This window comes from Bombus vancouverensis, chromosome 6, assembly GCF_051014615.1.
Source record: "Bombus vancouverensis nearcticus chromosome 6, iyBomVanc1_principal, whole genome shotgun sequence".
NCBI lineage: Eukaryota > Metazoa > Arthropoda > Insecta > Hymenoptera > Apidae > Bombus > Bombus vancouverensis.
In genome coordinates, this window is record NC_134916.1 from 9,773,484 (window position 1) to 9,797,036 (window position 23,553).

General features: G+C 41.5%; 2 protein-coding genes across 2 annotated transcripts; one reads left to right on the top strand and one right to left on the bottom strand.

The window, feature by feature from the left end:
* Positions 1 to 486: 486 nt before the first annotated feature.
* Positions 487 to 5,350, bottom strand: pygo (pygopus family PHD finger). Its single transcript, XM_033336302.2, has 4 exons — positions 5,135 to 5,350; positions 4,030 to 5,049; positions 3,801 to 3,946; positions 487 to 3,721 (listed from the first exon to the last, which is right to left on the bottom strand). Exons 1-4 carry the CDS (start codon positions 5,348 to 5,350, stop codon positions 3,601 to 3,603), a joined length of 1,503 nt encoding a protein of 500 aa, XP_033192193.1. The 3' UTR covers positions 487 to 3,600.
* Positions 5,351 to 12,657: 7,307 nt separating this feature from the next.
* CSP2 (chemosensory protein 2) lies at positions 12,658 to 18,437 on the top strand. The gene is made up of 3 exons (XM_033336534.2): positions 12,658 to 12,962; positions 17,342 to 17,531; positions 17,955 to 18,437. The coding sequence occupies exons 1-3, from the start codon at positions 12,945 to 12,947 to the stop codon at positions 18,098 to 18,100; spliced, it is 354 nt and encodes a 117-aa protein (XP_033192425.1). The 5' UTR covers positions 12,658 to 12,944; the 3' UTR covers positions 18,101 to 18,437.
* Positions 18,438 to 23,553: the final 5,116 nt, after the last annotated feature.

The following is a 23,553-nucleotide window of genomic DNA, read 5'->3' on the forward strand; positions in this document are numbered from 1 at the left end:
TGATTGTCTAGGGAAGGAATAGGAACCATTACCTTCCCCTATCGTCATTACATGTGTCTCGGCAAAAATAAAAAATGACCCGATAAACGCATATAACGCATTCTTGGCTCGATTTAACACGATACAGAAGATATTTACAAATCTGATACAATAAATTGATAAGTATTATAGTCATTATACGCGCGAATTTAATGTCGCTTTGATACTATCGCTTACCTTCGAAAGAGTGTAAATGACCTATATACATAAATGAATACATACAAATTCGATAAAATTTTACAAATGTTTAAAGAACAACGAAAGAGTCGAATATTTGGATATTTATGTAATATCGTATTACATAAGCGGTGCCTATTTTCGTGAAATCGTTGATCTATAAATCGTCACGCTCTGAGTGTTACGAGAACGTCTCGGTTTTGATGGTAAGATAAAAGGCTGAAAAACAACGAGGTGACAGAATTTGAAGGTAGTATAATGAGACAAACATTCAGACACATAAGAAATGCATTTGCTTTGAACAAATTGTACAGGGATTAAGCTACTGTTAAACATAAGTTAAAGAACTTATTCTTCCCATTTAGACATAAGGTTTCGTTCTTAGGCGTGCGTCATGTTCAGTGATCGCATAACGGTTTCGTTCGCAAACGATACAACTTACGTAAATTACCTCTGAAAAATAGAGCAGCTACTAGTAGTTACTTAAATTACGATTCATTCGTTTGTACTAGAAAACCATTATCTTTGATCCTTCAAATACCTAGCATCGTTCTCGATTGCATGCCCCCTCCCCCTCTCAACCGTCACGTCATGTAATATTTCTCTTCTCGTTATATGCTTAATCCCCTGCATTCCCATATATAATTTTTCGTAATAGAGAAAAAAAAGCAACGTTAACGCGCGAGATCTTCAGCGTGCCCCCCTCCCCCTCACCCCTCGTTCCGTCATAACATGACAAAATATAGGATGAAGATATGTGAAGATGGTATTCTATTCGTTGTAATACTAATATGAGCATTATGTAGTTATAGGATTCTGTGTACATTACTCATGTATAATATTTGTTAAAAAGGATTACAATAAAACAAGCTTAAAGCGTGAATTATACGGAGAGAAACTCGAGAGTTGAAGTTTAGAAGAATAACTAGTTAACTCTGCCGTGTATTAGAGATACTAGTTAATCTGAGATATTCTAGAAATCTTCAAAGTCAGTCCTCCGTATAACGCAGGCATCAAGTAGTAAAATGATAACTGGCTATATTTATATATATATATATATATATATATATATATATATATATATTTATATATATATATTTATATAAATAAAACTATACAATCCGTGGACTTGTTAATTTTACATTAGTTGCCGACGGAATTCAGTTATTCCTTTCCTTTTGCATTACATTAATCATTCACGTCGATAATATATTCAGTTCTTTTTCAATATACTATTATATTAGTACTGACACCAAATGTCTGTGGCAGATATAACAATAAACCTTAACTTGACGAAGAAGAGCGTGAATGTAATATATGTATGCGTGTTCATATGTGTGCACAAATTTATTACTGCAACTAAATACGAGACTTCATTCGATATATATACGAAGTGTCTTGAGTTTAATTCATATTTGTACGAATTTTCTCTTAAGTTACGGCAATTATTGCATCAAGAAAAGACGGATTTGCAGAAAACATAAATGCATCACATATTTTTGACATCATGCTTATCATTATAATTCAATAGTATTGATGTTTCCACATTTTATTCCGTAAGGTTCGTTTACACGGTAATCATTCCTGCATTCCCTGAACACCAAAGTTTCTTATGAATCTGAGTCTTTATGTTTCTGCTTAAATGAACATACGTGATTTGTTCATCGTATGATCTTATATATAATACAGAAAGACCCTGCAAATTATCCATCAAACGAATTCGTGCTGTTTCTTTGTCAAGGTATATGAAGAATCATACAGGTAAAAAATTTATCATTGATAAGTGCTAAATTAAACCCCAGCATAAACCATGGCAAGAAACAATACATGATCTTTGATGGAAAAAAAGAAGTTCGACTTTTCAAACCTCCTTTCTCATCACGTAAACCGTTGATTGATCTTTGTAAACAGATAGAAATATTCTTTATACATGCTGTGTTAAAACTTCTCATTAGTGTTGGTTCTATTTACATTTTGAATATATTCTAAACTATAACACTAAAGTAGCTCGAAAATATATAACTGACCATGGTTTATACCAAAATATTTGAAATATAAAAATACAAGAACCCCAGCACTTTTATTTGTAACATTTGGGAGCAAAAAACGGCGTTTGAGAATAATATATGCTTGAAAGTATTAGCAATACTTATTCTTTACATAGCACACCATTGTCAAACGCATTTTTTAGAAACCTAAAATAATTCGGTAATATTTCAATTGTACGAACGGGTTTATAGAAATTTTTTGTTGTTCTGGTACTTGAAGATAGTCATGAACATTTGTAATCGCGTTATGAGAACAATTTACATCGCTTAAAATTCATATTACTCTGTTCTTAAATAGTTGCTAGATGTGCATTTGCAATATCTATTTTTTTTTTAAATACCACTTTAATCCTTAATCAACGTAACGAGCCTGATGATAAATGACAATGACATAACTAGAAATAATTGATGAAGTAATACACGTTGTTAATTATTTTTGAATATCAATTATAATTTAGCAGGAACGTTCACCCAAAGCTAAATAAAGTAAACAGAATATATGTATTTGTTTCATTTGCTACTAATATGCAGTTCCAGCAATTTTCGCTGTTTATCACATATACATACATATACGTACATATACGTACATATCTTTCTATTTCATGTATATAGGGTTGCGTATCACGCAAATGGGTGGTGCTATATACATTTTATGATTAGAGATAGAGAAAATATTTTACAAGACAAAATTAGATGGTGTTATGCATAATCATTGAGGCACAAAATACGTAAAAGTACTGTAGCAATATAGAACAGATAGCAATATTTAATTTTGTTCTCTGATAAATTGTTCTATCTCTACTTATTTTAAAGAAATGGTTTCGTTTAGTTGCATGATGCATCTTGTATAATTATTCTTTAATTTTGTATCAAATGCAATTAAAAATAACAGATCAAACGAAGTTTACAGGTGACTGTACAGTTTTTAATACCTATAAATCTTTTTAAAATTTTTATGCTTTCTGGACTCCGATTTCATTTATACTTCACAGTGTTGATTGAAAACGGGTCAGGAATATCAAAAGTTAAAAGATAAATTACTTTGTAAACAGACTTGTAAACAGACTTAAAAATTAATATAACTTTTGAACATATGTCGTTTTTGCTATCTCATTCACCAATACGACTCATAGCAATACCCTAATATTTCAACAAGTTAAAGCTAAGATATTAACAAACAGCGCATGTTTATATTATATGCACGATTTTGCTCGTGCATTAGTGTATGTCGTATGTGTTTATGTGTGTGCAATTACACGCGCACGTGTGCGTGTACAAGGTGTAAACGCTAACAAAGAGTCACTCGTGTGTCGCATATACGACGAGTCAAGAAGTGTTATGGTTTAAATTTAACCAAAGGTATATTTTTCGATTGCAAACACTTATCACACACCCATTCGGCATAAACTTCTGCCGTTAATAATTGATAGGCAGTTTCCGATAATCCTGTGCATCCCCTAAAACAAATTCTTACATGTTAAGTATATGTTTTTTTATATGATAATGTATAAAGAAAGAATATAATTTTTTACGTACCTGTGAAACCAAAAATTACAACCGGACTCACAAAGGATCGCTTGATCGTTATCATGCACTTCTTTGTGACATACTCCACAAGGATAAATAGGTGGAGCATTAGGATTTTGTGGGTTAAACACCATTGGCTGATCTGGAGGATATATCTGTAATATTAGAATGATATACATTTAGATGCCATCGTAAATTTATGACGCAATTGTATGATGATATTGATAAATTAATCTACCTTTCCTGCAGAAACTGGCATTGGTTTCGGTCCCATCCCCGGTGGACCTTGAAAACCATGAGGTGGCATGGAACCTCCCATGTTAATAGGATGGCCCATTGGTGGACCTCCGCCTAAATTATTAGACATTGTACCCATTGGACCAGCTATGTGACTCATTTGATTATGATGATTAATACTCATATTAGACATGTTATTCATTGGTGGCCCACCCATATTCATATTATTTATTTGATTTGGGCCACTCATATTCATATTATTGGATACCATTGAACTCATGGTAGTCATGGGTCCATTCATGGGCCTTCCTAAGTTATTAAGATTATTTCCCATATGATTTGGATGTGGTTGAGATCCGTTGTGTCCAAGTGGACTGTTTACACTGTTCATAGATGGTCCGTTCAGTGGGCTATTGGGTGGTATATGGCTATTAATATTGTTCATATTCATTGGTCCATTAGGCATATGATTTGATCCCCCCATTGTATTCATAGGAGATCCCAGCGGACCACCCATAGGACTTCCCATACTGTGTCCCATGTTATTCATTGGACTACCCATTGGGCCACTGTTCATATTATTCATTGGACTACCCATAGGTGGGCCGCTAAGTTGAGAATTACCCATGTGACTCATATTCATATGATTGTTCATAGTATTCATCGGACCAGGTGGCATGCTGGGGCCCATATTATTCATTGGACTCATACCACCTATTGGTGCATGATTCATAGGAGACATTGCTCCCATGTGATTCATGTGATTTGTCATGGGCGAATTTCCCATTGGACTCATACTACCCATATTGTGAGGCATCATAGGACTCATTCCACCTATAGAAGTTAAAGGGCTCATGCCTCTCATAGGTGGTCCACTTATATGATGTGGGTGATGGGGATGCATATGAGGCGGTCCACCATGCATCATTGGTGTTTGCGTGGTTTGCGGTGGTGTATCATCAAAAGGGTTACTTGCTACTATTGTGTCTCCATAGCCAGTTAAAGGTGGAGGTAGTAAATCCTGAAAATATTTTTAGGGTATAATAAAATGATGAACTATAACGATTATTAATGGTATGCTGATCAATTATAGCGTAAAGAGTTACCTGTACTATTGGAGGTTGTTGCGGAGATGGTTGAGCAACATTTGCATTTGTACGTCGTTTCTTTTTTGGATTGGCACCAGACGGTGGCGGTGGTGGAGGATGAGGGTGAGCAGAAGATTCAGGATGTGGGCCACTAGGACCCATATTCACACCCATACCCATACCCCCCAAAGGCATCCTTGCAAAGGGTGGCATGCCTGCAATATTGTGGCTCATCTCCCTCGTTGGCTTGCCTTATTTTAACATGCCTTATCAGCACCACAATAGATTTTGATGATAAGTCTTTATTACTGCTCCACTAGTATTTTTAATTAAAGAAATACTATGTTTTATTTTATGTTTTACAATTAAAACAAGTAAACTTAGAATATATATTGTTTATGTCAAGAACACTTAGCTTCTCAATTCATGAAAGATCAAAATTTGTACAATTGTTAATTGAGATAAATTATAAAGTAAATTATAAAATAAATACTTATATGTGACATTATTTGAATATGATATAAATCTGACTGAAATTTCAGCATCTACATCCATTATATTGTAATTTAATTCAGTGGGTAATTTTATGAAATTTAATGATTCTTGTAATTTAATGGGTATAGTATGCACACATTTCTTGAAGATATATTTATAATCTTACATTCTTAAGTGTATACATTCAGGTAAATACATGTATAATCGCAAGTTGCTATACTTTGTATATTGGTATAAATACAGAATATTTCAATATGTTTTGTTTAAATAACCATCATTCGAATAAAAATAATACACGACATTGAACGACAACACGTTTAAAGCGATAAAAGTAATGTAAAAAAAGTAGACAATCTTTTAAAAAGAAAACAAAATAAAATCCGCCGATGCCAGTTTCTCAGGCCAACCTAACCTACACATTTTTCTAAATCATTTAGTACGTTTAGCAATACATAAGAGATGTGCGGTCGAAAATAAACGGCAGTTGTAAAGAATAAAAATAATTCGCATATTTACCAACGCATTATATTCGGTAAGATATCGTTGTATACATGGCTTTCCCGTTTTTTCGGCAGAGACTAACACCATTGAATTATGTCGTGCGCCTAGCTAGCTTCAACGGCTGAATCCGCGCAGTTACTCGTTTTTAATGGTTCCTCTTTACCAGTCACATATTTTACGCTAGCACGAATATGTTTCACATTCACGAACATGCAGAAGGAGTACGGTAAACACTGGCGAGATGTCAGAAGTATATGGAGCAAGGAAGCGCACGCCAATGTTTCAGGTCGCCATTGTCGCGTTACGCGTGTCCCTGTGGTTGTATTGTTCGCGTAAGAATATTGCACAGTGTATTCCGCAGATGGCGGTACTAGCTGCATTCCTGAAACATCAAGACAATCAACGTATTAAGGCAGCTTCGTATTATCGCGAAGCTTTCTTTTAATCTATCTAAGAAACTATATTGGTTATTAACACTGGTGAATACTAGTTGCGTGGATCCAATGCGCGAATGTTTCTTTCGAAATCATCCCGTATTCAATCATATTGAAGGTGTTTTTAACCAAAGAAAATTTATTTCCCAAGAAATGTGAAATCTACAAAAATGAATCGTTCGGTCGTAATTTGTCGTGCCGAGTACACGCACGTTATATGATAGAATGAATAGGATGAATATGAAGAAAAAGCTTCTGTGATTAACTTCTGAGCGAAACGTTCACAGTTCAAGGCAGAAGTTTGAGAACAGAAGGAAGTTCCTTCAAGATGGAGCAGTTTAGTATAAAACATACGTTACTTTGACGACGCTATTACCTGTGCTTGAAATTCTCCTTCTCTCCTTCTCTTCTTCTCCCTTTCTCTCTCTCTCTTTCTCTCTCACTCTTTTTCTCTCTCACTCTCTTTCTCTCTCTCTCTCCCTCTCTCACACGGTAGTTTCACGCGTTATATCTTCCATTCGCATTAGGATCCAGGAGTTGTCCCTGTAACCTCAGAGTAGGGCCTGTACACGTCACTTTAATTATTTGAGTTACATTAGCAAGTTAGTGGGGTTTAACAACTGGAAAATGGGTTTCGCGCATATCTACCGCGGACAGTTGCTTCGTAGTTACTCGTGATATAGTTCACGAAACTGCAATAAAAATATCTTATCTTTCTTGAATTTTATTTCGGTAAGAATTCATATGGACAAACTGGATGAACCGCGTCATTATTAACACGGAGAACGGTAAATCACTGTCAACTAAGTAAAAGTGAAACTCAAGTATCATTTAGGACTGAGAGTTTCTCTTTGTACTCTAACATATTCCCGCGTATTGTTCATGAACGTTAAGCAGAATAGACATATGTATATGTGACTCTTGATAAAAAGAAGCGTAAGTCTTTATCGATGTCTTAAGTAGGGCGCCATTAACACATTAACCATTTATTATAATGATACACATACCAGTAATAGTATAATCTTATAATATTAAAAAATATATTGGTCGTTTTATTATTTTTTATAATATTATAATATTGATGGTTTATTATATGTTTATAATTGTTTAACCATTTAAGATTTACCACGAGCCAAGAACGGTGTTATTTGTTAGAAGTGATCGGAGGAATATCGATCATGAGTCCAGGACAAGAAGGATCATGACAGTTCTCGTGAGAAAAATGCAGAGAAAACGTTGAAAGAAGAATGGTAGGATTACAAAGCAAAGGGAAATAGAAAATACAAAAGAAAAGGGAAAGGACGAAGGACAAAGGATCGAAGATCAGATGGTCGCGAGATGTGGCAATCGAAGAACAATGTAAATGGATTCCACAAATAGCGGCATTTCCCAAACAAATACGGCATGCCAATCAATCTGCCGTGCGCAGACGCGTGTGCTGAATAAGTACGAGCGATTATATTTTCGCGAATTACAGAGAACCGCAGTTACCGATGAACATCTCATCAAAAGAACGCATCGAAACGTCTTAGTCGTGATCAGACTTTTCAATGTTTTGCTCGCATGTTCGTGCTCCACCTTTATTGCGATTCGCCTCTACCTCATTATAAAGTACTTACACCACCATTCATAAATACTCCAATAGCATGATCGATTTGTAGTAACAGCGTGCAATTTTTCTTACGCCCTTTATGGAATCGTTGTACTGCAACTTTAAATTATCCTTTAAAAAACATAGTAGCAATATATTTCACTGCTTTTTATTACATAAATCAATGTCAATGGAGGCTATAAAGAATAAAAGAATGCATTTTTGCAATTAAAATTATACTTGCAATAGCATTTATAATTTTACATACATTTTATCAAAAATAAGCAGATGTGCAGATACTTTTGAACGCTACTACGCTAGAATACTATACACATCGTTTTCCTTGGAATGTTCATGATCGCAAACTTCGTCACGCGTCGCGTAATGCATGAAAACATCCTAATAGAAATCATCCTTGACCCAATGCTCTCTCACTCGTCGAGACCCAATTTTATTATTATCGTAGAAGATTTACATCGTATGTTACTCACCTCGCGTCAGCAAGATGATTTGAATCGGTGATACGAGTTGTTCAGATCCGTATCAATTTTAGAATCTATCGTATATTTCAAGGAATAAACGGAATCCATTGGTTGGTCGGCGAAGTGCATCGAATACAAAGATCGGTATCGAACAGATATTTCGACGGAGCAATTTTTGTCCATCGCGTTAGAGGTCCGGCAATAAAGTGGGAGCGCGATCGAGCGAAATTACAGTGGCGATTGTTCAAACTGACAGGTACAAGGCGAGCATTGCGGCTTGATGCGGGGCCGATTTTTACGCGTCATCGTCCCGTGTCAGTGTCCATACTGTCCATCGACCGCGTTCGATTGCGTTTCTGAAAGCATAGTAAAATATGTCCCCCCCCCCCCTCCGTGATTTCGTTCAATATCGCTACTGAAAGTTGCAAAGAATCAAAATTGCTCGAACCGTGATCGTATCCAGTTTATACTCAATGTTAATTCGTTTTTCGTCACTTATAACTTGTAACAGTTATACGCTTGTTTTCTCGAGATGCACGGCTATAAATAAGCGAGTTGCTTCCAGGAAACCAGCGTTCTATCGCTTATTCAGCGTCACAGAGATTCAGGCTTTTCCTACTTTCTCTCGCAGGCCAGCAGTTAGTGTATATGCGCGTGTTCGACGGACCGTGACGCGTTCCAGCATACTTTCATCTTGGGATTTCTACTTTGGCAATGTTTGATATTGCGTCAAAAACGTCCAATCAAAGCATCCAGCTGAGAGACGTAGTTCTACGTTTGACACCAACCGCTGTTCTCCACGGTTCCTGAAGCCACTGGCGTGCACGCGAATTTTTTAAATAATAGTTGGAATCGGGACAGACGGAAAATGAAAGAACGTTTTACTTTAGTAACATATATTTTGCTTTTAATATTTAATGTATGCTATATATACATACATATTTGTCATAAATGCATACATAAATATCTGCAGTCTAGTTATGATATATAGATACGAAGAAAAAATTGACGTATAAAATATGAAACAAAACTTTGATAATACCGCTGGGGAATTCGCGTCTACTATGATCGTAGCTTTATTCTATCAACGATGCTCGCTCCGTTTCGATGAACTGATCAGTGACCGGGGACATATAGCATCAGAAAATTTTCACGCGCCATCGCCAACCGACCTAGATATGTGCTCGATTTTAAGCTCCAGGCTTCGTGAAATTTATTAAACACGCTTGCATTATCGACTTTCTTTATTCTCGTCGTTTAATAATAATTGGAAAATTAGGAGGTTGCCTGGAAAGTAAGGGTTTCACGCAACATTTGAGCTCGGCGACGCGGCACGTAGAGCGGTCGGACACGTTGATATTCCTGCTTATTCGCTCGAAACGAAGCGAATTCCACGCACACGCCACGCTACCGTAATTTCACCTGTAACAACGACCACGAAGAGAACGACGCGCGACATTACGTCGTCGTTTCCTGCCTCAGCCACGCACAGGCTACGGCGATACGAGAGAAAGTGAACAAACAGCGAACCGCTTAAAGTTCCCGCGATTCAAACGAAATCAACGTAATTCCAGTGGAGTAGAAGGAGAAAAGAACGACCGTAAAACGAAATTTATATTCATAGCCGTTCACTTGAACATTTTCATCGCTTTCATCGCGTATACTCTATCGCGTCTTTTGTCGCGTTTACGCAGGAAAAAAGCTATTCTTAGCGTCTGCGCCTTATTTATTTAATGATATGATTCGTTTCCATTTGTTTCTCAACTGATTACTATCTAATTTCCCTTACGAAATTCGAGCAACTTGCAAATATGAGTCAGAAGCGAAATCGCTTATACTTTTCCGATACTAGTCGCTTGGTATTCCACGGTCACAAGACGAATTATGAAAGAAGATAAAAATTTATTGCACGATGATATCGATAGATAATTCAGGAACCAGCAGAACTTTTGTATCTATCTAAATAATTGTCTGCGTGCGATTCGCGGTTGATCAATCAGATGGAAGATTTATTTGTCAGTTAAGGATACATGATTTGCCGGAATTGGCGAATACGCGTGTCCTTCCAAAGTGACGGGACTGCTGAATTTCATCGTGAATTCCGGTTGGCGTTAGGTGGTGCGTGATCTCCGGAAACTTGGTACTTAACGTACGATGTCCAGCCGTTTCGGATCGCTGAATCGTTCTCACGTTTCGAGCAGACTCCCGCAGAGATGTTTCGCGCGATTCGCGTTATCCTCTCCTCTTGAAACGCGTTCGTTTCGTTTTTCTTTTTCGGCGAGCGAAACGGGAACCGAAAGACTAACAGATCCATTATGATTTTAAAGTGTCTAGCGCGGAACGGCGAGATAAATTTGCCGCGGGACGAAATCAGCCAACGAGGAATCACGATACGTGACTCTCAGGACAATGAGCCATATCAATCCTTCGTCTCTCTATTCTCCTTCGGCTGGTCGCACGGCGAATTCGTTTCGTTCGACCGATGGAATCGAATCGCCTCGAAAACGATCCGCCTATTCAAACGGCACTCGACAACGAATCACCGAAAAGAGGAAAAAGAAGGGACGAGGCCAATGACAGAGAGGTGACTCGCAGGGATGAAAAAAAGAAAAGGAGAAGAAGAAATAAAAATAGGGAAGAAAAAAGGGACGCGAGAGAGCGTGGGAGGATCGGGTGGGGGCGACGCGCGTCGACCAGAAATTCCCTCGACGCCGCAAAAGCTTGGAACCTCGATACCTCGTTCGATCGAAAGTAGATCGACGAATGAATCCTGCCCGTGTAATCTTTATCGATACAAGGCACAATCTCCCCTCCCGGTCGCTGCGTTTCGTATCGCCCTGGATCGTTTCGTATCGCTTCGTATCGCTTCGTTTCGATAACGCGTCGGACTTTCGTTGATCCGCGTTCTCTTCGTTCAGCGTCAGTTTCTCGTTACGCTCTCCTTCTCCCTCCGACCGTCTACCTTCGGTGAACAGCTTAATCGTATTTTACGGCAGATCAGCCTGCTATTCTCTTTACTCCATTTTTTTCACACCAATTCGCCGACTGTTATCATCGTGGACAGGCGCGCACACACACGTACGATCGCGGTGCGCGGCGACGCGCCGGCTCGATCGTCCGTTAAATCCGCGGCTTTATCGGAATTTCTCTTTCCTCCTGTCGTTCGCGACTTCGTTCCCTCGATTTTGCTAGAAAAACGAAGGTTCGATCGTTTCGAGAGTACACCGGGGCCCGATCTCCGGCCGGTAAACAGCATAAACGTTATCCAACTTGCGTCGTTTGGAAATCAGAAATAAGCATGGTCCGCCGGAAATTGTCGACGTCGCGGTGATCGAAGCCTTCCTCCTGGATAACGCGGAAGAAGTAAACGAGTGAGGACACTGAAAGAATATTTAGTTACAGCGCCGATGCAACCGGTTTTAACGAGCGGCATGATCGATATGGGTTTTCCTCGACGAGGATACCTCGAGTAATTAATAGCGGAGATGAAAATAAAAATGTACGACCTGGGAGAACAGACGGTTACGCGGGTCGTCGCCTATGCAAGTTTCTGGATTAAACTAAATCCATAAATCTACACGGATGATCGAGGTCGGTCGTGGTGCAACGTTGGCAGACGTTGTTGGAAACATTGCGCGTGAAAGATGACGAATACTATGGGGGACGCGTGAAGTTTAAAGAAAGCAAGCACGTGGGAATTGGGTTTTTTTCCACGAGATAGGAAGGCGCGTGAACGCGAAGGAGGTCGAGAAAGAGGTTAAACGTTTGGGAAGAAAGCGTCGGAAAGCGGACGCGTAGAGACGCGAGTAAAGTGGCGCGCGGAGTGACGCGATTCGAACGGCCGAGCAAAGAAAGCGCAGCGGCTCGGAAGAAGTTTAACGAGCAAAGTGCAAGAGCGAGAACGAAGGGGAGAAAAGTGCAACTTGTACGGCGCACACTCACGCACGTCTCAGCTTCCCCTACCTCGTAACCGTCTGGTACACAGAGAGGTGTCCGGAGACGGAGAACTACCGGTATATATCATCACGTCGTCGGCCGCTACACACACTTTCGTATTTATCGGGAGAAGAAGGGGAGGAAAGGCTACGGACGGTACATTCGGGCCAGTGCGTTGCGAGATTTCGTGGTGAAAGGACATCGTAAGCCAAGTGGACGATCGTAAGCCTTTATTCTCGGTTTTATTTCATTTCTCCAGCTTACACCGAACAGCCGCCGGTTGCACACGGCTCCTCTTCCTTTCTTCGATCTAGCGTTTATCTTCGCGTCACGTGATTCGAAAAGGAGCGCGATATCAGGAAATCTATCGCGCATCAACGAGTCCCGACATGGCTTCGACAATCAAGGTGAGTGAGTGACGAACGTGCAACAGGTAGATACACGCGCACCCTATGTACACGTACGCCCGGTGATTTAAAGTTTCGCAGTATCCGGAGGGGCTCTCTCTGTTTCCCGCTGTCTTTCTCTCCCTATTTCCGCCGTCACGGGATCCGCTTCATGCTCCCATAGGGGTGGTTGCCTGGCGAACTCGATACCGTCACCGATCCTGCCTTTCTCTATCTTGAATATTTAGAAGACGAGACGGGCTATCGCCGTTTTCGAAGTCACGTACCTCTAACTTTTCCCGATCAAGTCTACGTACGGAGAATACCGATCGCACTCTGCCTAAATGGTCCATTACCGCGGTAATCCCTTCCGCCAGAATCTCGCCTTATCGGTTACGATTGCACGTTGTTTCGCATCGATATTTTATATCGGTCACGTAAGTTCGCTTTCTCGCGTCGAACTTCTGTTTTGCTTTTTTAAACAGCTCTGTCGCTATTCTTACCGAAACGAACAAACGTTGTCCGAGACGAAGCAGTCGCAACGACCGTCGCGTTAGATAGATTTTCGTGATGCGAATCGAAAGTGCCACTGCACACGCGTATCGTGATACAGAAAGCAGTTTTCTAGAGCGCAGAACCGTGTGCCGTTTGGATTAACGTATATACGCGTTTCGCGGGACGATAAGAGCTCTCGGAAAAAATTCGCGACTGGCTCTGACGGAGCCGAACAGTGGAAATCCTTGCGATATTAAAGAGCCAATAAACGTCAAGAGGCAACGAGTTTCCAGTTATTTCGTCGGAAAGAGGATATCGGCTAAGTGCGCGCGCGTATTCATTCGTTTCTTTCGCGATATATTTCCATGCAATCTGAAAACAGCTGTAACGTGTTTATTTCCTCCGATTGAAAAAGAAGCGAACGAAAAATCGAGCAAGATGATAAGCGACGAACATATCGATCCTGATATTTCCCTGGTCCGTCAATCGGGAAAAACATGATTAAGTTCCGGCACGTAGCTCAGCTTTGCAGCGATCCAATCGAAATCCATTTATCGAAGGCGTCGCAACGTTATAACTTATGCGTGTCGCAATCGTACGTTCACGAACAATGGCATGGAAACGGCAACTGCACGGAATAACAAACCGATGGAAAGGGTTCCTTCGTCGTTTAGTTCTACTTAAAACTCGATCGTCCTAACTAAATCGTATTGCGCGTTGTTCGAAAGCTTGGGAGAGAATTGAGAAATTCCATTACACCCGTTGCGTGTGTTCGCGAGGAATTCGCGTTCAACGGTGGAGGATGGCACCCGTTAATTCGCTACAATTCGATATTTACACTGGCCGGCATTCTCCTCCGTACGGCGAATTACGATTCATTCGGCGCATCGTCGATATCGAACGGCAGTCACAGAGTCGTGTAATCGTTGTCCATCGGATGCCAGTCGACAACTAGGCGATTGTAAATTAATTTAATAACTGAAACGGCACGGCATTTCGGCCAGTCGTATATGAACAATAAATTATTATTTATCGTGCACGGGGCTTGCAAAGTCGCGTGCTCGCGCGCTTGCGTACACGCGCGTCCACCGATAACTACGGCGGAATATTACGGCTACAAATGGCACGAGTTTTCCAGGCATCCCTCGTTTAAGCGGTGAATTATCATTCATAGACTGTGACGACAATTAACGGGCCATACGTAGGATCTACGCGGAATGCATGGACGAGAGGAATCGTCAGCATCGTCTAGCTCGGACGTAATAACCCACAACGTTATGGTTACTATCGTTACAGCCGACGTGACAGCAATAAAATCTATATCACACCCATTTGCCATTTAGAGCGGCCAATAATTCTTATAATCCACATCGATTTGCGGAAGTAAGCGGTTTGCGTGCACGTACCAGAGCCGGCATCCAATCCACAAATCATCCCTGACCGTGTATATACAGAGACGTGGTGATTTACCGAACCGTCGCGATTATTAGCACGCCTATAGGAAAATCGAAACTCACCGCTGATCCTGTTCAAGTATTCAGCCGATTATAGAGGATAGGGGAAACCAATGAAAAGTCACGAAGTTGATCGATCGAGCCTTAAGATTTAACTTTTGGCAAGTCGACGACTGTTCGTTATCGCCAGTGATATCGCTGAATATTTCATTTTATAGCGATAAAGGAAGAAGACCGAAAGGCTCCTTACCTCTATGCGATAATCAAATTTACCTAATCTCGTTGTGCGTTTCTTAAATTCTTGCGTCTGAATCTCACTCTCGTTTAAACGAATAAACTAACGTTTTAATGAAATTTCTAGCAAAGCAATTGGAACGAAGAATCGTGTACGTTGGTAACGATTATTTCGTTATTTCCTTAATCTTCCCTCTGCAGCGAGAAATGTCCCAACGATGGAAAACTAGGAAAGGCAAAGTGGTTAATATAGTTTGATAGAATTAATACAAAGCGTAAATGTAATTTAGAAGGAAATAAATGCGAGATACTCGCGCGAGTCGGAATTGATTCAAAAAGGAAATATACACGGGTCTTCTATGAGCGATTACCGTTGAAGATGTACAAATGGAAGAAAAATCGCGCGATTCACGTCAATTTTGAAATCTATTCTCGAAATTCGCTAGTAATTTAGGATAAGAGGTGGGAGAGGGTAATTGGAAAAAGTACAAAACGACACCGAAGAGGGAAACAAAAAGGAAAGAAGAGAAGGACCGCGTGTTCCGGATTGTGATGCGAGTTGTTTAAAAACGAGGTTGATCGTCAAGGGAGGTGCATGCAGTCGAGAGGTACAGCGCGACGAAAATAAAATCGAACTTTGAAATATTCGTCACGGCCGGTGTCAAAAGAATGAAAAAAAAGAGAAGGTGTGTCGGGCATAGGATGCCGAATATACTGCCAAAGTATATTCATCTGTCAAGCAGCTGCGATCTAATCGGAAATATTTTTTACGTTTCTCTTCCTCTTTCACCGACTAGCTCCATACTTTTCAGATGGACAAGCAATCGGACGATTCGGCAGCAAAGCTAACAATAAGATCGTTTCTGAAAAAGATCGTGCAAATATGACGCATGGCGGGGACTCGGAACGATCGAATCGTTTATGGTGACTATGGTGACTATTTCGGAGAACTTTACATATACATACGTATATTTGTTACCGTTGAAGAATATCGAGGAAGTTGCTTATTTTCGGCAGGATACAATCTATAATATAATTTACAAGTTTGTTAATAAGTGTAACAACTAGGTATTATTTTATCGCTACGATATGATAACATTCGTTTGAAATAACCGATAGTTTGAAATAAATAAAATATAGTATAAATAAGTCAGGGTACAATTCTTCGACGAAACTTATAACAAACTACGTTGGAAAGATTAATTACCCTCGGACTATTTACGTAGTCTACAAAATACCGGATCACAAAGCTTTATCTTCGTTCCAGTTCTTACTTCGTTCCTGTTTTAAATGGGACCGTACAGTCTCAGAGGATAGACTGGTCCTGTGGCGAGAGATTAATGAATTACCTACTTCTTTGACCACTCCGTCTACTATTTTATTTCTTTCGCGAGAAAGAATCCGGATTACGGTGAGAACAATTTTCCTCTCTGTTCTTTCGCGCGAAGGCAAACTCACGTGCTACGTGGACGAAGCAAATAGTATTATCGTTCGAGTCGATATCGTTACCGAACACACCGTTGCCTGGAAAACGGCGAACGAAGGCGAACGAAGTAATTTAAAAGGCAACTCGTTAGTCAGTCGCCGTACACAATGTAGAGATGCAACGAAACACGGAAGCGTGTTGATAGGAGCCGGGGTGAGTCGGCAGACCAACGGAAGCAAACAAACGAAAGTCGTAGGTACGCGCATGCCTTCGTTACTCACGGTGGTTACTGCTTGTTTAGCTATGTTAGCTTTGGCGTGCTTCGCCAGGGCAGCGTATAGTCGCAGTCTACAGCTAGCCTTTCCTTATCCCCTTTCGCTATTTCACCCTAGGTATACTCGTGTGTTCCGACCTTTACCGCGGTAACATCCGCCAATTCGCTTCGTCCTCGTTGGCTCGGTCTATCCGTTACCTATCCTTTTATTATATTCCAGTTCAATTTCCTGCTTTCAACGAGTCATGGGAACTTTGGATTCCTCTCTTTCGTTCCGCGACGCGACTCGGTGTGTACCAATTAAATAAACGACATCGATCGATCTAGAAACTTGGAATTGTATCATTATCTCGTCGTATCGGATAGGCGCCACTCAATCTCGTTAACCGTGAATTTCCTTAATTGCTTCGTGCCCAGATGTGCGGAAAGTGCCTCGACCTTTTAAAGATAGTTCCCGTAACGTCTATTTACTTAGAGCCCCGTGTGCAGCACTTAACTATCTCCAACTATGTTTCAGCTGCTGCTGGTCGCCTGCGCCTTCCTCGTTTACGCTGTTATGGCAGAATCGGAAGAAGGACAGACTGCAAGATCTCGAGTCTCCGACGAGCAACTAAATATGGCCCTGAGCGACCAACGTTACTTGAGGAGACAACTCAAGTGCGCGTTGGGCGAAGCTCCTTGTGATCCTGTAGGAAGACGTTTGAAAAGTACGTGTTCGTTGGACGTATAAATCCATCGGGCGAAGGGGCGGGAGGCACGCACAACTCACCACGTCTTGTCTCTTGCGTAACCGAGGTTTCGCGATTGTCCTGAACGAAACACGGTACAGTGTGGAATTTCCAATGGATCGCGTGGACTACAAAAAAAAAAAAAAAGAAAGGTTGTCGCGAGTAGTCGGAAGGGAACGCGGTGATTGGTATTTTCTTCGATTCAATGGATACGTTAACGTTGGGTGGAATTAAATCGATTTTATGGGAAAGTTCACGTTGTTCCGAACGGCGAGTCATCGAATTGCTTAGGTTGGATTTATATCCGTATTTCGAGAGCCGTGTGTTTCCTCGGAGACTTTGCCGATAAATTTCTGTAAAGTTACCAGCAGAATTCGATTTAACCCAGGCGTTGTTATCCAGGTTTAGCACCACTGGTTTTGAGAGGCTCCTGCCCGCAATGTAGCCCCGAGGAAACACGACAGATCAAGAAGGTCCTTTCACACATTCAACGGACCTATCCAAAGGAGTGGTCGAAGATAGTGCAGCAATATGCCGGAGTTTCGTAAGACGTTGGGATAATGGGAGCAGCTGAGGGGAAAACGGCGATGGTGGATACGTGGATAAAAAAAGAAAAGATAAAGTACGGGAAACAGGAAAACGACGATCTGCCTACAATAGCCGTTTAAACCATCGTTCAATTGTTTTCTTCCGTACGTTAGAGAAAGGTACGATCGTATTCACATCGAGTTCTTACGGCACGCGTTATATCCAACACCTCTTCATCTTCCTTAATGAACACGTTTACTATCGTTGATCGTTAACACAGCGTTACACACATAAGGAGTATTTTATACACATCGAGACAATCGTATTATATACCGCAATAAAGTTTGTTTTCCAAAATACAGAATAGAATCGATTTTCCACGAAGACACGTTTTCGCTCGGTTCGAGCTCGCAAGCGAGCAATATGTGTTACCGGGTATGGAGCGAATTCACGCTGTTCAGCGATCGAGACTAGTTGGCGTAGCGAAAAGTCACGAATCGAGAGCGGTATATAAAAATGAAAAGAGCGAAGAAAAGTGCAAGAGGGAATGATCGTCTACGATTATGACGTTAGAAACGGGGACAGTAATAATAGCGGATGCAAGTAGCGGGAAAGTAATAAGCCGGATTCATATTTTATATTTTATTCCGGCGTCTCGCCTGGTTTCAATTTCGCTGTATTACAATAGATAGCTTTATTCCCGTAAACTATACGAGAAACTCTATACAGGCGGCGTTTTATAACGTCTGAATTTCTCGTTGAAACGTTTCCACGAATATTTCTCGTCGCCGGTTTTCCTACTTAAACGCCGCATCACGAGCCGACGCTACGCGCAGTTTCACTTTCTATCAGCCAACCACGAAAGTTCGTTACTCAACGATCGCAATGTATTCTTCGTGGCATGTTGCGTGGCTTGCATACGGTATCGGAAATATTTGAACGACGCAAGACGATGCAAGGCGACGCATCGCGAGCCAACGATTTCCAATCAGGTCGTATAACCGTGGAAACGTAATTGCCCGATATCGTAAACATAGCGTAAACATTTATCCCGTTTTATCGAGAAATAACGACAATCAACAAGTTGATAATTACTTGGAATATAATTAACGATATATTCCGGATCGAGCAATTTACAGGAACTTCGAACTGTATCGCGATTCTGGCCTTAATTTATCTCCATTTCCGTCCCTGCTAAATCCCTCCTTTCGTATTTTCTCTTTGTGCCGCTTCGTTTTCATTTAATTCGGATGTTGACGATATTACGAGTCTGACGGAGTTCGATCATCGGCAAATCAAATTAATTCGATTTCTCGTCTGTGCGTTCTTCGTCGATTAGATTTGCGGATAAATGCGGAACGTCTGGAATTTTCTGCTGTCCGTAATTCTATGTTATCGCGGACTTGGCGTTTCTGTTCGTTGAAACCCGTGTCGCAGACCGTGTCGCCGATTTCCAGCAGGATCGATTCACTGGTCGAATTAACGCGTGGTTGACCGATGTAAGCCAATTAGCCAGATGTCTAACATCGTTTGCGCGTTGTACCATGCGTCGTATATAGAATGTTATTTCCTTACGCGTTTACGATGGTCTGACGCTAGGGTAATAGGAAATAGCTGAACGGAATCCGATGCACGTCTATAACGTCTACAACGTTCGCAACATGATCGAGCAACCGCGATACGCTTTTTCAACAAAGATCGAGACGTCGTATCTCGATCTGCAACGTTTCGGACGTTGAACAAGCAGCGATTTTCTCTCTTTTATCTTTTTACCGAAGGCAAATTATAGGTTGCGCGGATCCGCGCCGATTGCGATATCGACTACAAATCGACGTTTCTCTCTTCGACTATTCGCGTGGGAATTACCGTCAATAATATTGATTTCTGCGAAGTTTATAATTCGTTTCACGGGAAAGGTAATTTTTCTTCGAACGAGAGTCGTTAATTCTTCGCCGTTCTTCGTTTGGGAAACGTTTTGTAGGGCTAACAAGCGGTTGTTTTGTAATTATCGAGAGAAATAGGCGAAGGGTAAAAGAATTAGCGGGCTGGAAGGCGCGTAAAGTGGATGCCCGTAAACGACAGGATCGAGATCGCACGATGTACATTTTGGCAAGCGTTTGTTCTTCTTGATTGATGCGCGATGATACACTTTCATCGGGGAAATACAAATATTGAATCTCGTCGGAGGGAGCCGAGAATCAATGTTTGTTTTCTCGGTACCTCATAGACGACAGGGAACGTATAGATCATATATACATGTATATTTGCGCATTCCTCTTCAAATTTATCGCTCATTCGCCAGTCGACTCTACCTACCAGCAGCTTAAATATTATAGTTCGATGGTGGAGCAAAGGGTAAGTAAATGTATATAAGAGTTCACGCGCCAAAGTACACTCCATATCGAAAAACGAAAGAATCGTACCTCGAAACGAGGTACGGGAACGAGGTGTGCGAAACTGTCGTTTAAAATCAGAAGAAAAAAAAAAAGAAAGAAATAAAAAAAGAGAAGACGGCGAAATAACCACGTAATGATACGAAGAAGGCGTACCGGCGTTACCATAATAAAACGATAGAAGCCTCGTTCGTAGTATAATTTTACATGCATGTTCTGTGACGTTGCGGAATATTTGTACACGGCGTGTACGCTTATCTTTCTCTCGTAACAATAAAAGAATAGAGTCGAGTAGAAAGAGTGGCAGGATCGCGCAGCTGTTTGCGGTCGTTCGATCGCGGCCCTCGTGCCCCATTATAATTCGTTATACGATCGCGGTGAAACGACCTACTCTGAGCTGCACTCGTTCCTTCCGCTAGATCCACGGTGTCGTTAAAATGTTGCACGAGGATCGCGACCGAACTCCCTGATTTTATTCGATACGCGGCTCATCAGCTTAAGGGATCAACGTTCCACGAGTCTATCGACCACCCGAGACCGTGAGAGGCCGACTCGTTTCAGTCGATGGAAAACAGATAAAAAAGCACCGTTAAGTTGCTATATATACGTACTTTGGTATATACGGTTGAACGACGATATACGAAACGCGGACGAAAGAGGCGTGGGAGACGGAATGGAAGATGAGAAAAGAGAAAAGAGGAGGGGCAAAACGGTGAACGATAGAGAAGAGTAGGCCACGAGAAGAAGTTTCGAAGGGAAGTTTTCGACGAGAGGGAGACGTTATGGGACAAGAGTCCGGTGCGACTGATTTGTTCGGTTGGCGCGGCGTTGGCATTTTCGCACGTACCGAATGCCGGTGCATACACGACTACGCTTTCCTCCATATTTATGTACACGCGAGGAGAAACAAGTTTCCGGCTCGCTCGTTGACGCTGCTGGCGGAGGAAAATTTTCCGCGATAAAAGCATCCGTTTATTTGTACGTGTATCGGCTCGATACGCATTGTTTGGAGAAATATTGTAACTTTCACCGGGCACGGCGTGGGCCATCGTAACGCAAACAAGGTAGCGTTTGCGGCGGAATAAGTAAATCGATAACACGGTGAATCAAACACCGATTCGTAATGTTAGTTGGCTATTTACGCGATACGCGGTGGTATGATAAAGCGTCAGTTTGGTTCGATTCGATTCGGTTAAGGCCGGCCGTCGGAAAGTATCGAACGTATTTAAATTTGGTCCGCGCGAACGCCGACTGGAATATCGAAGAGTATTCGTTACTGGAGTATCGAGCGGGCTGCTATCGCGAATCAAAGTAGTATTCGTCTGGTAATCGACGTCAGTGTCAATCATGCCATGCATATGCAACCCTCTTATCGCGATTCTGCTACGGTTCATTAACAAACAACGAATTCGGTCGTGTTACCGTTAACGTTATGCAGCGCGCGTTTGTTAACGCGCGAGTGGGACGGCGTGCAAAACTAAAGGAATTAAAAGCGGAATTGAATGAAGAGAGATGCTCGGCCGTGGAAGATAGCATTCGAAGTGGTTGATAGAAAGGGAGTGTTCGCCGATTAGAGGCACATGGTTCGATAGAGATCGATGGAAATTACGACAGAGGAAAAGAAGGGAAAACTGGGAACGGAATTAAAGGATAGAATGCTAACGAGATTCAAGCGCACGAGGAATGCTCAGTGCGTCCAATACGCTTCCGGCAACTCTTGCCGCTCACAATGCCTCAATACAGACGCACCGATGACCCGAGCACTCGCTACACATGTAAACGCATTTTGTCGCAGAGGGACAAACGCGAACGTGATCCTTCGGTGTGTATAGTTCGTTTCAAAACCTGAAACGACCACCGACGTTAACGATACGTCGCCGATCCACCAGCAACGATAATTTACACGGAAGAATCACGATACAAAATGTTGGTAAAATCTAATATCCGAAGTGTTCTCGCGTTTTGAAGATATTTTTGCCCCAAGGAACGTGTTCCACGGCCGAACAAAAACAAGCAATCACGGCCTTTATCGTGAAACGCGTTACCTTTGGAGCGAGCATTTTCCAAGCTTTTGTTCGTCCAAGTCTTGTTTTAGAACACGTTGATGCATTTTTGAGCCGGCCTGTATTACGAAGCCCGATTATGCGGCTCGTTTCGACACGTGGTGAGGGGACTACGCGATAGAGCCAAAGAGAATACGATCGAGAGAGAAAGGGAAAAGGAAAAAGGAAAGGCAGAGATAACAGAGAAAGGAAGACAGATAGGAGAGGAAGGTAGCGGCTCGAAAAGGCTTAATGAAAGTTGCCTGTTGCTCGTACAAATCGTCGTGTCAACGGAGAAAATCTCCATTCCCCACTCTTTGCTTCGACCTATAGCCAGCGAACGAGTGGCCTTTCACGTGATAGTCGCTCGTAAGGCCGGATCAATTCCGTCCCATACTACTCGTTCTACTCGACTCGCTCCTAATTACGAGGTATTTTCGTCGCGGTGGATTTCCGAAGCTTCCCCATTCACTTCAACTAGCGGTTAATTCGATAATTAGAAGAGCGCACTAAACGTCTAATCTGTCGCAAGGTGAATCGGCGGCCGATTAAAATTGCCGCTTATCGATGAGATCGCGATCGTACGTGTAACGTAAAGAAAATCCATTGTTTTAACTATCGTCAAAGAGATAAACGTTAAATCTTGCGCAGGATTACGTGTTTCGCAGGACCGGTTGATATTCTTCGATGGCGAGTTCGCGGCTTCGGACCGACTTTGCGTCGTATTACTGGTGACGTGACTGTGGTATAAGCTGGTCCCTGGTGAACGCGGCAGCTTTGCTACAAGTTTCCATCGGAGACAACGGGAAACTTTGTGGACTTTCCGAGATAATTGTGTAACCTCTTTGTACGCGTCACCAGCGAATCCATTTTGTAGCGTCAATATTCGCTTTTGCTGTTGGTACGTGTTCAAATTTTTTCGCCCTAATTAAAGCAACCGCGACTGTCAACGTTCGAAACGATTACGTTCTTCGTTAAGCTCTGTATTCGAACGTTACCATGAAAACGAGCCTTTAAACTGGAATTTTGAAATCTTAA